General features: G+C 37.6%; 1 protein-coding gene across 1 annotated transcript in view; it reads right to left on the bottom strand.

The window, feature by feature from the left end:
- PARP8 (poly(ADP-ribose) polymerase family member 8) overlaps positions 1 to 17,200 on the bottom strand; it is a 120,148-nt gene that overhangs the window by 53,458 nt on the left and 49,490 nt on the right. The window contains exons 3-6 of the mRNA XM_040580285.1: positions 13,247 to 13,284; positions 8,077 to 8,166; positions 6,687 to 6,757; positions 4,167 to 4,244 (exon numbers count right to left, since the gene is read on the bottom strand). Of these exons, the coding sequence (XP_040436219.1) occupies positions 4,167 to 4,244; positions 6,687 to 6,757; positions 8,077 to 8,166; positions 13,247 to 13,284 (277 nt within the window). The remainder of the gene's footprint in view (positions 1 to 4,166; positions 4,245 to 6,686; positions 6,758 to 8,076; positions 8,167 to 13,246; positions 13,285 to 17,200) is intronic.

Genomic DNA, 17,200 nt, shown 5'->3' on the forward strand with positions numbered 1-17,200 from the left:
TCCAGCCACTACAGGACAAAGGTTTGCTCCTTCTTGCTTGCTGTCACTCTCCTATATATTAGGCACAGAATGGCTTGGGCTCAACAAGAGAAGCATGAAACTATTCTACATACCACAGATCTCCGCATCTAAATGACATTTTCAGCTTACCTACAGGCTGTATTCTATCCATCAGTGCAACAATATCAGATGGAAAAAAAATAAAATCAAAGAACAATTTCCCATTTAAGTATTTTACTGGAGAAAGTGTAAAGAAATATGTATTTAGACATCATGCCAATTTTTTTCAAACTCTACATGAACAATGGAAAAAGTTATGTTAGTGCTTACGCTAAAAGCAAAATTTGTGAACTGGTCTGGTTGGACTGTATGCAGTCAAAATAATTAATATTCTCTTATCTTCTACAAGGACCAAAATACCTCTTTAGGCTTGAAACAATCTATTCACAGTCTACTACTACTTTCCGGTTAAGTGGTGTGCTGCTGATTGTATGAACCTAATTCTACTTCTTTACAACAACTAGAATGACAGTAATTCCACAGAAGTTGATGAACTCCCTAAATGTGGACAGATTCAGAAATGAGAGTAGAATTTGGTTGGTACCTTCGACAAATTCAGAGAGCAAAGCACAAAGCTGTAATTTTTCCCTTTGGCCATACATATATATGTGTATTTCCTTATACAGGAATTCCTGCAAAGAATTCTTGCTATTGCAGAACCCTATTCAGCTGCAGTACCATTGCATCGATTTGTACACCCAAACCTGTAGGAGACCAGTGCTATGACACTTTCAGATCTGCTTTCTAGAGATGTACTTTTCAATATAATTAAGTATATTTCAATAGGAAACATAATCAGATGATCACTTTTTACATGTGAAAATTAGCAAAGAATAATTTGATTAGACTAAGGATTCTTGAAATATAAGGCACAGAAATCATCAGCATGGTGCAGTCATGTGTTTATCAGAGATATCAATGATGTTCATGACCAGAAGGGTGTAAGCCAAGTATACCTCTACTGTTTGTGCAGGTATGTCAGAACAATTTTCCAAGTAGAAAAAGCATGGGAAGAAAACTTCTATTTTTTTTTCAGTTTAGGTAGGAGCAAAGCAATCCTTTTAAAATGCTCATTACTCAAAGATGAATTCTTCAAAGATGCATAAATAGTTGCTGTCCTGCTTCCAAAGAGAGCACAGCAACCCTTCACAAATTATAACTGTGGTGCATCCACCACCTTCGTTGGTTAAATCACATTTTTTCAATCATTGTTATGTATCATTAATAGTAACATACAAAAAGAACACTATGCAGAACACTGGACTGCTCAACACAATGCCTTCTCCAATCTACTTTTTGATGGTAAGAGGTTATGAACTCAAAAAGGAAGCAAAGCAGTGTTCTGGCAAATTGTAAGACCACATTATGTTACTTTCCACCCCTGAAATAGTGCCACAGACATGATGATGTATGCAGGGGAGACTGCCAGAGTTTTGTGTATCAGCATTTGCAAGTATGTCCTGTAACTAAAGCATAAGAGAGAAGGCAAGAGAGCACCAAAGGCAGTAGTATTACTGTTTCAACCACTTGTTCTCATTTGCAAATGCAGTAGAGATTCAAAGCAAGAATTAACAAAACATCTCAGAGAAAGTGAATATAAAAGCTTAAAAATCTGATAACTTTGCTGTATCTGAAAGGTCTGTGTTTAGAAAGTCTCTGTTTTTGATCTGAGACCTGATTCAGTTATTTTGTCCCAAATAATGACAAAAGGTTGCATTTTTGAAGGAGATAAATGATTTACAAACCTAAATCCCATTGAAAATCAATAGGACTTAGGCTTTTGAATCACTTAGCTATTTTAAAGTATTTATCCATTAAATCCTTAGAAAGGATTACAAATAGGTGCCTAGGAAGTAGATACAAACATTTAATTTATGACCAAAAGGTCCTATCTTGTTTTAACTGCTCATGAAATGTCATTTGCCATTGTCCACAGTCCTTGTTACATCAGCAGCTGCTCTCTTGTCTTTCCAACTGTAACCACTTAAAAATGTTAAGAATTATCCATGACCTTCATCTTTCCCAAGTGTATTGCACAGAGTTACACTGCCATCTATTCCCTATAGTTGCTAAACTCAGAATTTTTGTCCCCATTCTCTGTGGGCACTGCACACACTTGTCTCAAATGAAGAAGCTTGCCTTGCTTGTTCCCCACATACACAGTCAACTATTTTGTCTTCCCAATCCACCTGGTGCTCGCTTAACTCTTAACGATCACTTCATCTGAAAAAGGACTGTTCTTTTTATCTCTAGAGGGACTTTGCTCGTTACCTGACTTCCCATTTATCTTCTTTAATTCTACAGGTCCTCTTTAGAATTTTGTCTTTTTGACTATGAAATTTAAAATTAAACATTTCCTTTTTTCTATCTTGTTAAATATACTTTCTATAATGTCTTTTTTTGTTTGTTGGTTCTCCTTATTCTGCTTTTTGAATACTCTATAGTCAAGATAGTCACAATCCTCTGATATTTTATTTTTATTGCTGATCTAATTGTTTGGGGGTTTTCCAGTTATAATTCCTTCCATTAAATGTATTACCTTAAAAAATTACAACGCAACATAATGTCGTTTGCACTTCAAATAGAAGGCAACTAAATTTTAACCAAAACTGCCTATTATACAGCCCTTTGACACCTTGCAGAATGATAAACTGCTCTCTGTGCTCTTATCTCACAGACAGTGTTAATATTTAGTCATTCTTTTGAGCACCGGAAGGCATCCTTTACCAAATGTATTAGCACTGGTTCAAGAAATAAGCACTCCTAGCTGTTTGTTGCCTTTTCCTTCACCTTGAGGGTACTGTCCTTTCTCCAGAGTTGAAAAATGGAGCCAGTACACACAACTCATCACTACAGGGCAAAACCAGAAGGTTTTTCCTCTCAGGCAGATTAAAATAAGATCTTGCTGTTTGCACTGAAGTATGTGTACACGGTCCTCCCCAGCACTCCACAGGACTGTAGAAGTCAGCAGCTGAGGGGAGGCAATTCCTGCATTCATTTCTAAAGTGAACATGACTCAATACCCCATGTCAGTTATTTCTGACATTGAAAATAGGTTCCTTCAGTTCCAGTTTCAGTATCACTTGTAATAGCTTTTTAGGGGTGTGCTTTTTTTTTTTTTAAAGCACATCAACATGTATGTTGTGTTCAAACCCCACCACGCTCTTGGCTCTGCAAGGTAAGAGGCTTGGCCATGTTCTGCTCATCAGCATCCCATGCTCCCTGCACCAACCCAACCGGCTGGCACTGCTGGCATGCTTCTGCAGCCCTGGCTCTGCACCCAGGGCACGGACAGCTTCAGCCTCAAGGCTGAGGCCATGACAACTTCCATAAACAGCAACCGTAATCCATTAAAATGTTCCTAAATAAAGAGTTCTAATAATGTGAGAAATTATTTCTTCAGGGCAATAGTCAAGACTAAAAAGATAAGAAAAACGTGCATAGACTAGCAGCATGAAGCGCTCTATTGACACTGCAAAAAGAAAAGAGATGAAGAGATTTTATTTCCCAGTACATAAGAGAATGTAATAATAACTAGTTCTGCTGAGGGAACAAGAAGGAAAGACACAGAGCAGTACATTAATCTAAAAATATGCAGCATTTTTCAAGGTGAATTTAACTGTAGAGCTCAGAAAAAGAATAGACTATTGCCTAGACCAAAATTATTTTGTAATATCTATTTTTACCATTAAATTGCAGTGCTCTTGACTTTACAAAATGGAAATTCTCCATAAGGAAACTGATTTGGATCCAGACTGACTTCCCATTTTTATCAATAGTGGGACAACCTTTAAAGAATCAGTATCTATTTCCTGGAAGTAAGCAACTGGCTTCTATTTTCAAATTTTTCTGAGGAGTACTTGCTTTTTCTATTCTTACAGCTTTGCAAATGTAAACAAACTAACCCTATTTAAAATTTGATAATATTATGCTGTGTAACTTATTCAATATTTTTGCTATAAACCACTATATATATATATATACACATTGCATTCTATTCAATGATGAAGAAACCTAATAAATTTTCATAAATTTACAGTGGAATGAACAACAGAAGCTCCCAAACACTAATTTCTTGAAACTTGTGCAAAAATTCCCTCCATTACCTGTCCTCCATAATAAAATTCCTCAGAATCATTATCTCCTTCAGAATCTTCTTCAACTGTGCTGTTGTGCCGTGACTCCTTAACGGAAAAGGAAAGTTAACAATGATACAAGCGATATGCTTATCTTGCATTTATAGTTCTAATTATAAATAAGATATTATGATTTTACAAATAAGCTCATAGTGCCCTTTATTAGGTTATCATTTAGTATCATTTCCCCAGAAAAGTACTAAGGCTCTGTTTTACGAATAGTGAAATAGCAGACAAAAGATGTACCTACTAACTGGGTACAGAGAAACTCCCTGAATATGTGTCGGAAAAACAATGCTTTGTTGGGCCACAGACACAGTGTGGTGTTTTAAGGAACTGAGTAATTCAGCAGACTATAATGGGATACTTCACTTGTGATTTTGCTAAAAAAAACCCTAATCTACCCACCAAGAAAGGTTCTGGACTTAATTAATTTGGTGTTTCAGTGACCTACAAAAAAAATTTAATTTACTTTATTCTGGTAAATCAATTCTAACAGTTTAAGGAAATAATTCAATTCCAAGCATGGCATCTCTTAAGTTCCTTTCTGTGAAAAACTGACACATTGCCGCTTAATTATTATTTTTAACAGAACTTCCAGCCTGTTGCCAGAAAAGGTGAAAATTTTCTGACTAGCTCTATTCTGGAACTTTGAAAATTAAGGATTAGAAAAGTAATATGCTTACCCAAGTAAAACCTGCTTTAAATAGGCTGCTCTGTGAATAATTGTACTCAAATAAATAGAACCGATCCCGGTACAGACTGCAACTCAGCATGAGCTGAAGTGTTATATTCTGCTTCCCACCAATGGAACCTCTACTTATAATTATGTAATTGCTTGAAGATATTAATTCATGTTTCCCACAATTCATGTGTTATTTCTAGGCCCTATGATGACAAGGATCCCCTACAGAATGCCTGCTAAAATCATAATTCTTCACTTCAACCTGAACATGACGTACTTACTGCTTATTTTGTACTTATGTCCTGCCACAGAACTGCCATAATTGAAATCAGATGTATAAATCAAAGAATAGCAATTACCCATAAATCTCATACAGTCATAAATGTTAAATACACCCAAATATGACCAACTTCTATTTACAGACATTCTAACCCCACTTCCCTAGCCTTGCCTCTGAATTGCTGCTCTAGTCACTGTGTGTATACCTAGAACAGAAATCATGTTTCAGCCAATTTCACAGCAACTTTCTACAACAAGGCAAAAAAATAATTTCTGCTTCTACTTCACTGGAAAGAAACACAGTCACTTTAGTCTTCTTTGTTTTATATAACCTTAGTTCAAGGGGAAGTCTGTGTTAAAACAGAACTCAACAGAACAAAAATTCAACGCAAACCAAAGAGAAATGAAACACATCAGAATAGCAACAAACTCATCCTACCCTAACCAAACCTCTAACCGTGTAGCCAACAGAAATGGTCAATGTTAGAGATTTTTTTAAAAGTTTTTTTTTCCACCCAGTACTTTAATATTTAAGTACCTCATTCAACTTAAAACAAAATAAAAGCTCCAGCTCTGTTCCATAGAAGCTAAATATACCTCAGGCTTATAATGGGTAAATTATTCCTGCGCTTGAATTTTTCTGATGTTTATCGAGCACTGAATACAATGACAAGGCAGCAGAAGCAAAGCATTTGCAATGCAGGTTTTTATATCAGATCAGGTTTAATCTACCAAAAATCCCCAATCATACACATTAGCATAACTGGCCATGTTTATATCTCCTTTCCAGGACCAAATAGAGATCCGAGCCTAAAAAGCAGTCATCAAGAATCTCAGCGACCACCTTTACCAAAGAAAATCTTTAAGTCAAGCACCCAAATTCTTGGTACAATGCTCAATTTCTTGCTTGAGGTAGGAGCCCATCTGGTACTTTCTTGGAGCCTGTAAAACTGTCAATCCCTGTAGACTTCATGTTAGTGACAATTCTTTCTTCAGCTAATGTCTCAGTGAGACTGGTCAGGGTCCCACGCCAGAGGTACGGCACAAATACAAGTGTGGCTGGAATGCCTTAATACTCCAGCCACTACTTATGGTGAATAGTGTCACGCAGAGGTCTAGAGTCTCCAGTGAGGCTGCTGCAGACCACACAAAGCAGCAGTGAGCTAATAAATGGCATGTGGTCCTGTGTGCAAGAGTAGGTTAAAAGGTATGGCACCATGATCTACTTCTCCAGGAGAGCTGTATCTTTTAGGGCAGACAGGGTCTATACCACTGTTGAACAAAAAATGAAATAAACGTCAAAACCCTATTTCCTAGGATGGGAGCACCCCTATCCCAACTAAGTGATTCACTAGTTAATCCATGTATGAAACCTAGAGAACTACGCTCATCTTCTAAAATGTGTAAATGCGTATAGTCTGCGTAAGCACATATTTGATAGGAAATATATGGTAAACATTCATAATTTATTTTCTGTTGATTCTTAAAATAACTTCTGTCAAAATAGGCATACAAGAAGTACATACCTCTCCATTCTCCCTCTGTAATTTTGATTTTATGGATAAGCAATAGTTGACATCACTGGTTTTTCTTAATTCTTAAAAGAAAAGGGAAAATAGGGAACATCTGTTAAAATATGTGAATTAATTTTGCATATGCAGACTTGAAATATTTAGTCGCAGTAATAGAGCAAATAAAGGAACAAAAAGTTTCAGATATGAACAGCATCAAAGAGTTTACAATACAACAGCCTAAAATTAAGAAGCCCCTACATCTCAGAAGACTTGTATTTTTAAATGTGAAATGGAATTCAGCTGGTCCACCTGGGAGATCTGTTTCTCCCAATCTGTAATTCACAATTTAGTGTCGTTTATTAATTTTGTACACTTTATAAAAGAAAGAAAACTAAAAAACCAACAGCAAAATTAAATCAGATCACCTTCTAAATAAAACACAGATTTTTATTCTATTTTAAATGACAGGCTTTATTTCTTTTTAAATTACAGAAATACTTACAAATACAATTTATCTTAAAGTTCTAACTATAATGGCTAGTTTTTGTTTGAGTGCCACCACACTCACTTCAGTAAAATTTTTCATGATTTACATTGGTATAAATGAGATCAGATATTGAAGATCATATTGGTTTTTCAGTGGAATTCAAAGTAATTCTGTGTTATGCAAAAAAAGCCCTAAAGCAATGTAATAATAATAAAAAGACTGCGAAGATAAGTGTTCCTGTCTGAAGAACTGCCAGAACTAAGACTTCTCTATGCAGTTTCTCCTGCAGCCTGAAATCATCAGGGAATGTTGTCTGCTAAAATCTAAAAACCCTCTACGGACTATGCATAAATCTTGATCATATATTGTATAAATGTGCCTGTATGTCTGAAAACCATATCCTTTCACGTATTAAATACTTTTTGAAAGTATGGAAATAATTTCAAATGAGAGGTTCCCAAAATCACTGGGAAAAAATATTTTTTTTCCTATAGTCTAATTTAGAGAAATAGCCAAACCATTTTGTTTGACATTTTCTGAAATAATTCACCAAAGGCAATGGCTTCATCCCCAGCGATGAAAATTTAGCGAAGTTTTAAGCAAGTGAGCATGAAAACTTTTAACTGGGAATTATTAAGCACCTCTAGCTGTATTCAAGGAGAACTGCTTTAGCTCAGACTGCAAGACAGTACAGAAATAAAATACATTCTGCCTACACAACTGTAGTGATCCCCAAAAGAAATATTTTAATTTCTTCTGTTCTGAAATGTAGGACAATTTACTACAGCAAGATGATGAGAAAATAGCAAACTGTGTATTTGCAGACATTAACATATCTCCCCTTTAACTGCAGACAACATCTTGTCTTTCCTCACAAAATACGAACTCGATAAAACATGTGGGACATAAGATTACCTGTAGCGATTTGCTGGAAAATTACTGGAATTGGCTCTGTTGTAACTAACACATCTTCATCATTATCAGAACTGGAAACATAAGTGTTATCTATGAAAAGAAAAACACCTCACATGGTGAAGTCCAGTTGTGCTCTGTCAGCCCTTTCCCACGTTGCCCATCCCACCCTGGTACCATAAGGAACTACTCCCCAGTTGGTTAGGGAAGCCAAGCACTACCATCTTTCTGACGGTTTTTTGGTGGCTTTTTTTTTTTTTTCTCTTGATATCACTAATGAAAAGTAAAATACCAGAAGGATGGAAGATTCAGACCCGAAGTTTATACAAGCAGACTCCTGGAGTTTGATGTCATGTCTTTTGTGAATCACAACAAACACTGCTCTGAAATGTCCCCCAAGGCTTAGGGAGGTTTGAACCAACCTTTGCAAAATGAAGACTTGTTCTATGCTTTTTGCTATGCCTGACACTAAAACTCAAGCTAGATCTGCTGTGCAGATTGAAGGCTTCATTCAGAGCTGGGTGTTAACAGCCCATTATGCAAAATACCTGTGCCTCATTTTGCCTAGTCACGTAAAGGTTGTCTGAAGTATCTTCTAATCAGCGGATAACCCTTCTTATGCCTGATTCAGGAAAAAAAATCACTCCTCTCACTTAACAAAAATGTTAGGTATGGATATGAATATGGGAAGTCCGTCCCAAATTTTCTTTAAAAATGTAGAAATTAGGCTGAGGAGGGTGTGTGTTGGTTTTTTTTGGTTTGGCTTCTCATTTTGCTTTCCAATCAAAAATTTAGTAACAACAAACAAGGAGCAGCAAGTTTTTATGTAGTATCTGCAGAAGTTAATTTTGCACAAATTGCTGAACCGTCTACGAAAGTAATAATACTTTGTTTTCTACTGATCTAGGCTGAACTGAAACTTAAGCTCTAGAGCAGAGAGGTTGGCAATTAAGATAATCACAGGTAAAAAGACAAATAAGAGAAATGAAATAAGGACTTGATCTATCATAATTCCAAACACTCCAGTCCTACATCAGCAAAATGCATAAACTCACATGTAATTTTAAGCATCCTGCTGCAATCCCAAAGTCTTTGACCACAGTGCTTCCAGTAAGATGTTAATATTGATTAAACAGTAAATTCAGTAATATTATCTTCTGTATTACAGAGGTTCTTAGCAGCCTGTATGAAGATGAAGCCCCAGCGCTGCTGCCCCTTTCTCACAGGTGTGCCACACTGCCTTTGAAGACTAGCAGCTGCACTGCCCTCCGCCTGTGAAATGGCTTTTCTGCCACATTCGCACACATCTACTGAGTCTGACACTATTCCACACCTTCGCCTGCTTCTGCTCCTGCACTGTCCCACGAGGTAATCTTGAGTGATCTGTGCTCCGCTCAACATACACATATTGCATGCAGGCAACTGCTGCAGGAGGCTGACACCACTTTTCTGCTCCATCAGCTCAGTCTGTATCCACTTGGCTACGTGCACTTGGCACAGGGATGTGTTTCAGAGCCACAGCATTGTGCAAATAAAATGGAGTCCCTTGAGCCATCTGCTAGCATTCACTCCTTCTCCCACTTTGTCTGCGGGCAGGATAGGCTGAGAACTATGCATCCAGGACAGCTGCATCCCACCCTCTTCATGGACCCCTGCCTTGGCTCTGTTTGCATGCTCCACCTTGCTGTCTTCATTTCAGTGTCAGCCTCACCATGCTGGATGGCTCTGGGCCATTCCTTTCCCAGGTTTGGGAATGCAACTTATTGCTATAGAGTCTAATGAGCTGGAATAGCAGAGGCCACCATATCGCTCTAAATATACCAAACACCATATATATGGATGGGAGAAAGGAAATCCATGTGCTAGAACTTACTGCTGTATGAAAGACTAGGAAAAACAATATATTCTATACAGAATAGAAAATTACCGAGATATACATATAAGGAAAAAAGGACTGTTCAATTATAGTTCTGTAGATTTTAATTATATTTTTATGTCCATTGTCATTCTTGCTTGGCAGCTGGATAGTACTATTCTCACTGCCAAGTTTTTGTTTTCTATTTGGCAGCCATTAGCATTTTTTCCTTTTCTTCCATCAGTCTAATGAAACTTGAAATTAAGATGCTGGTTTTGGTTTGCTTTCTTCAACATCCAGTTTCTAACACACCACACCTAGGAACACCTCTCCTCTTAAGTGGAGGACCTAGTGCCCATACCTAGCGGAAAGATTCAGCAAACCACTTACTGCCAAACTCATTCTCTTCATCTCTCCTGCAATCTAACAAGGTCTGAGAAAAGGATGTTTCTGTTAACATGTGTGTAACCCACAAATCACTGGGATAAAAGACTACAGCAGTTCTACAAGTTTATGGCAGCCGATGCGTATCACACTCCAAACACATATTCATTAGAAAAATGCTGCTGTAATGGTTCTCACAGGACTCATGATCCACTTGTATTAATGGGACTTCAGTCTACTCATTGATATATTCTGCAACTGGAGCAGTTATTTTCCCCAGTTGTGTCAAAGTTATGAGAAAATGGTTACATAGATATTTTGCTGGAACTGTTATTACCTGCCTCTAAAATTTTCAGTGATATTTTCACAACTTCAGCAATGTATACACAACTTTGAGACTTCATTGTCTCAACATTATACCTATTAAGTTCCTCACTGTGCATTGTAAGCATGTTTTTACCTTTCACTCGTAACTATCTAATTATCACACACCTTCCATTATGTAAAGTTCTCATGTCATATTATGGTTACCATAGGTAAGATTTAATGCTCAGCTGTTTGTAATCTTTTGATACTTTATGAAGCAATTCAGCAATAGCTGCACACTGTTATCAGTGCCAAAATGGTGACGCTGCAGACATTAACACTTCTGCTGCACACACCCACATTCCACTTCTAAAGGCAGCTAGAGTATATGCATTACCCAAAGCTCTTCTTATAGTATCTAAAATTTACTTGTGGTGTTATCACTTTTGGCTCAATGACTATAATTTGTATAGTAACTTAATCTCTTCTATTTTCAATGCATGCATTAGCAATTTATCTGATGATCAACTCTGACAGCCTTCTCCTGCATTTCTAGATTTGATCTACTGTGTATTAGACACTCCTGATCTCCAGAGGACACAAGTTTGGTATAGCTATGCACTAATGGACTTTGACCTGTAAAGATTTACCCTGCAAGAAATTTATTTTGATGAGCACATGCTGAACTCTATCAACTAGCAGCAATAGTTGGAAGATCACCTTCCAGTTGAGGAGGACATCAGCACAAAGCTACCCAGACTTGACACTATGGCACTCTGACATGTCCCTGAAACACCCCTTAAGTTACATGCCAAAGAAGAGAGCCACAATCAGCAGTAATGTTAAGTTAGAGATTTAGGATAAGGACAGATGACAAAGAATCTGGTTTACCAAGTCAAAACAAGTATTTTATGATCAAGCCTCTAAAATGGAAAAAAGCCATTATCATTCTTAACACACTGAACACCTCTTCATCACAAAGCAAACATGCATCCTGCAGAAGCTTGAGATATAAACGAAATCAGGTCTTCCAAATCCTTGAAGGGTTAGACTTCATTCAGTAAACATGTACAGCTGGTTTACCAATCCCCCAATCCCCCTGTCAGCTACAGTTCTGCCTTTAAAATACAGGGAGTAATGGCAGAGAATATTCATTAGGTTTAAAAGCAACCAAAGTCACTCAGGTTTGTAGGCCATCCAGGCATGCTACAAATAGCATTGTAAGGGAAATCTGAGGTCTGTCAGAAGAATTTGCCAGGAGATGAGATCTCATGTGCTGTGGGAGTAACTGCTGGTCAGTGCTCCAGCCTGCCATTTAGTTAAGGCTTCCCAGAGATCCAAGTTTTGTGATGTTTAATAAACTAAACTGTTAATAACTTATGATGGTATTTTTCCCTCCATTCATTATCAGGGCAATGAATTAATCAGTAAACCAATTTATCTGTGGTATGACTGTGTATTTTACGAATATCAGTTTCTCCCCTTTTACTGCATGTTGAATAATTATTAGTAGCAGTTTTCCCTCCAGTTTTTAACAGTGAAGAAAGTATCTCTCATAAATATTGTTAATATTCTTTCAAATAATCCATTGTATTTAGCATCACTGCTGATGCTTGCTGATTTCTCTCTGTATCTGCTTCAAACGCTCTGGTGTTTTGAACAATATAGTCTACTGCTTATCAGTAAAGAAGATCAAAGCCTCACTTCTTTAGAGATTCTAAAAGAAACAAGAAATATTTCTTTTAGAAATATTACAGAGATGTTACAGATAAAGATCAAAAAAGGCCAGAGGGCTTCATATCATTCATGGTACTTACACGTAAATAATCCCAAGTGCGAAATACGCAATATCGTACAATCCAACAGCACTACCATGAACCTTTACCTGCACAGCACCTGTCTGCCCTCATCCTCACTTTCCTCTCCTCCTTCTGCTAACCTCTGTGCCACCTGAAGTATCTGTGCAGTCCTTTGTGAAGGAAATCAGGGAAATAAGCCAGCTGAAAACTAGCTTTTGCTTTTGCCTGGTGTTCTTCATGTGAATAATTCCCCTTGTCTAGATTGGCTGCATGGTTATACAAATGCTTTTGCTAACCCAGCTCAGAGTATGAAAGGGATGAAGGACTGAGCAGCTGGCAACAGCTTTGCAAGCTTATGTTACCAAAGACATACCCATACACAAACTCTTGGCTTCAACTGACCCCAAAAAGCATCAGTGCATAGTCCACAGGCTTAACTTGAAGAACATGGGTAGTCTCATTAAGGTCTAATGCAGAAATGCTTGCTGGCCCCATGCCAGGCTGCCCAGCCTCTTGAAAGATCAAGCTTTATCTACCATGCCAAAAAGGAGCTGTGCGCTTTCTCACTCCTATCACTGTTGGCTCCAGACATAGAAAGCATCATATAAGTTCCAGTCTCCGTAAACTTGTGAACCAGGTTTTCTCACCCTGACCCAGCTGACAAATGATGCCTGGAAAGGAGAAATGACTGTGAAAATAACTAATGGAAAATGATTAGCACAAGGATGCACCTGGAAGACAACAACACCCTTTCAGATCGTCTCATCTGAATAGAGCAAATTGTGGTAACATGCATATGTGTGTCATGGACAAGAATGTTGCACTGTACCTGGGTAATCCTCAGAGACATGCACTGAATAGGATACACTGTAAAAAGAAAAAACAAACAAACAAACAACAGAATTAATAACAACAACAGTAACTGCTGGCATAACATTTTTTTCCTGCTCCTGTATTGTGTTTTTTTATAGGTTCCTGACAGTTTCCAGGACAGAAAATAACAGCTATTCTGATTGCTTTTGAAGTGCTCAGCTAAAAATAAAAGTGTCATGCCCATTTTGAAAACTTATTTTGCTAAACTGGCACATCCCGATTTCAACCTTCTTAGAATATCAAGACTGCATTATATTCACTTTAGAGTAACATTGCACAGTATCTGTGCTTAGGTTTAAAAAAATAAGTTGCTCTTTGAACAGAACTGGAAAAGCCTAAAACCCAGAAGTTTTCCCTGCTTCTGGTTTCTCGGTTTGAGTCAAGACTCAGTAGCAAGCCTTGCTTGCTGGCTGGGGCACTTCTGTATCTTCCTATTAGTCTCAGTAAAGGCTCTGAATGGTTCGGGCACCTTCCTCTCATCAGGACCTCATATTCGTAACAGCTGTGGCAATTTTATTTGATTCCTCTACCTCTTCGCCAAACTGAGTTCAAATCAAATTTGAAAGAGACATGGTCACACTAAAGGGTAGCTTTACTACATGGATTACCTGAGTCTGTTTCGTAAGAAAGTAAGTTATAGGAACACACCGTCCTGGTCCTCCAGCCCAGCCCACATGTTCTTTCCCTACCACCCAGTGAGATCTTCACTAAATTCACTGCTGAGAGCAGGAAAAATGGGCATGGTGGTTGGCTCAGTTATCTAACTAGCCACGAAGTCCTTCTGAATTTTTGCAAGGTTACTGTGTGTCTTAATTTTGCATTAAAAGCATTCAACTCTGCAGCATGCTGAAAGCTTTCTGTTGTATAATTCATGTTCTTTCCACTTCTACATTCTATAAATTGTATGTGTCAACTTACACATTTAAATAATACATGGTGTGTGTTTAGGTCTGTAGAGAGTTAAGCAGACAAAGGCAGGATGGCATAGACCTTTAATAAATTTTGGTGTGTACTGTACATTGCTGAAAATTGTTTCAGTGGATCTTTCTAAATTACATGAATATAGTTTCCATATAGAGTACAAAATAAAACTATGTATGATTTTTATTCTTTTTTTCTCTCAAGGACTTCCATTAAATGAACTACACTGTCACAATCCAATGATTGTAGGGGTGATCAATATGAAAAAGTAGGTCCCTCACACTTTCTTCCATAAGTCAATCTATTAAGACACAGCTCTGTCACCTGTTTTTGCACATCATCTATTCTAGCATAATTCATTTTATGTATTGTTTGACTAAGAGGCAAAGATACCCGTTTCTTCAATGGCTGAGATGTTCACATAAATTGAAGCAGAAAGAGTGTTTATTACAGCTGACAAAAGATTTAGCCACACAACTCTTGATAGCCTCAGTCAAGCCAGAATTAAATCCCATCACTGTGTCCATCTGAAAATCATTAATAGAAAACCTATCCGCCAAACCATAATTATGGTAGTATGCTGGAAATAGCAATCTGATGATCCTGAGCTGTCACTTCAAAGAAAGTATTTAAAGGAGATGTGAAGCAAGATTAAAGAACAAAATGCCTGAAAATAGGATAATTACTTCCAATTAAAATAAAGCAATAGTTTTAATTATTTTTTTATTTTAAAAACAGTAGTTTTTATTAAATTTGTTCAGTTCCTAAACTGATTCAGTTTAGGAACTGAACAAATTTTAGTATAGCCCTCAATTCAGCAGAACTATTCGTTTATTATGCTGGGTATGTTTAATCTGGAAATCTTTACATTATTAGTTTCATTCGTCTCCCCCCAGCACCACCACCCCTGCCCCCAACCAAAAGGGAATGTCTAATTGTCTTCTTTCCATCTAAATTCATATTTTCAGCACATGTTGGGACCTCTGTTCTGCCCTTTTCTCTTCAGTGTCCCCAGATCAGTGTACTTTGAGAAGTATCAGTGAAGTATTATACTAGACAAAGATCTTACGGGAACATCCTTTTAGATAGTCCATTCTTCTCACATATATTTAAACTCATATTCAGGGAGAATAAGGCTTGTTTGAGCCCCCAGACAAATGAAGTGGTACTTTGCTTGAGCTTGTCATCTTAGGTTAGCGATGTGCAGGCTATGGAAGCAAAAGGTGGAAATAAAACTACCGAACAGAACACAACTTGGTTTTCTGTCTCAGCTTGCCTCTGCGAGTGTTGCACAGGATCACACTTCGGCACATTTTTCTGCATTCAGGATAAACTGCTTCCTACTGACTGTGCACCTGATTTGTCAGAAAAGAACATATACCAGGCTAACAAAGGTCTCTTAAGAGGCTCCTGTCCTGCAGCCACCCAAGCATTTTCCCACTAACTTCAATGAAGATGCAGATGTTCAATGCCTCCCAGTGTTAAAACTTCTTAGAGCCAAAGAAAGCCAGTACTGAAGCAGCTTTCTTGCCTGAGTATGCAGAAATGCAACTGGACTCAATTTAGGCCTGGCCCCCTCATCGATGTACATCATGATTATTCCAGTGAGGGATGTAATTTTTCCTTCTGGCAATGCAGTTCCTCTGTACAACCCTATTGCAGTTACATTGCTATAAATACAACTTATAGCACTATAATTTATTTCCATTCCCATAAACACATTCTAACCAGCCAACCATCATCCTTGCTCATTCAGTTATATTGCTTTAGTTACATCAACATAGTTCAACACTTGAGTACAAACAAAGCCTCAATGATGGTGTTATTTCTGTTTTATTCAGCTTAGACCCTCTGCAGAAGGCATCCTACAGTATATATGCTTCTTGACCTTTAAAGTCAGAACAAGCTTAATATTAGAAATTGCCTAATAAAATTTTAACACAGTAAAGCACCATATAACAAATTAGTGCAAGCTGTGATGTTTCACTGATTATGAGTTTTTAATGTAAACTTCTTTTTGCTTGAAATAATATTAACATGTAGATCCACAGCCTTAGCCTAGTAACAATTCTACTCACAGGGGACTCCTTGCAAGATTTTTGCAATGTGCTTTAAGCATAACTGTTCCTCCTTCAGAAAGGCTATCTTGCAAAGGTCTCTCTGCATTTGAGAACTAATTCATCAGATAGATGGAGACCCACCACTTAATTGTTATTTTTCAGATTAAACAGTTCCAATTTGATACAGAACAAGCAAATTCACCTGCATTTGATATTGCTATAATTTATATATATATATATATATAAAGCTAGTTAGAGAGGAGTGCAGTCTCCAAACTGATTATACTACCAGGTAAAATATTACCCAAAACCTTGAATCTCCAGGGCAAAGAAAGAAATCCATGAAAACTGAGAAAGACAGCAAAGCAAAAGTTACTGCAACAAAACTCATTCATATAAAGGAAAAATACCAGCTTCACCTCTGTAAATCAATTTGTAAGATTGTTTCCTATGTCTTGAACTGCAGTACCATGAACTATCATGGTACAAACCCGTGGATCAGACATGCATCCTAAAGCCACAATGATGCTGGAGCTGGAGTGTATCTTCCCATCAAATTCACATTATCTCAACTCTATGCCACCTGTAGTTTCTCTCTAGGAAAGAAATCCATTAAGCTGCATTTCCAGCTGTTTTGCACAGCAGGAACAATGTGAAGCATCTGGCCCGAGTCTAAGATTTATGCCCATAGAATGGTTATGACAATTCAACCAGCTCTGTCCCACGGCAACGGCTGACTTACTGCCTTATTAAGTGTGGAAATTGTGATCTAGTTTTGTCATGGTTTAAATCCAGCCAGCAACTAAGTACCATGCAGCCGCTCACTCACTTCCTCACTCCCACAGCCCCGGTGGGATAGGGAGGAGAATCAGAGAAAGGTAAAACTCATCTGTTGAGATAAGAACAGCTTAATATAAAGTAGAAGATGA

The sequence above is a fragment of the Falco naumanni genome, chromosome Z (genome assembly GCF_017639655.2).
Source record: "Falco naumanni isolate bFalNau1 chromosome Z, bFalNau1.pat, whole genome shotgun sequence".
In the NCBI taxonomy this organism is placed as follows: Eukaryota; Metazoa; Chordata; class Aves; order Falconiformes; family Falconidae; genus Falco; species Falco naumanni.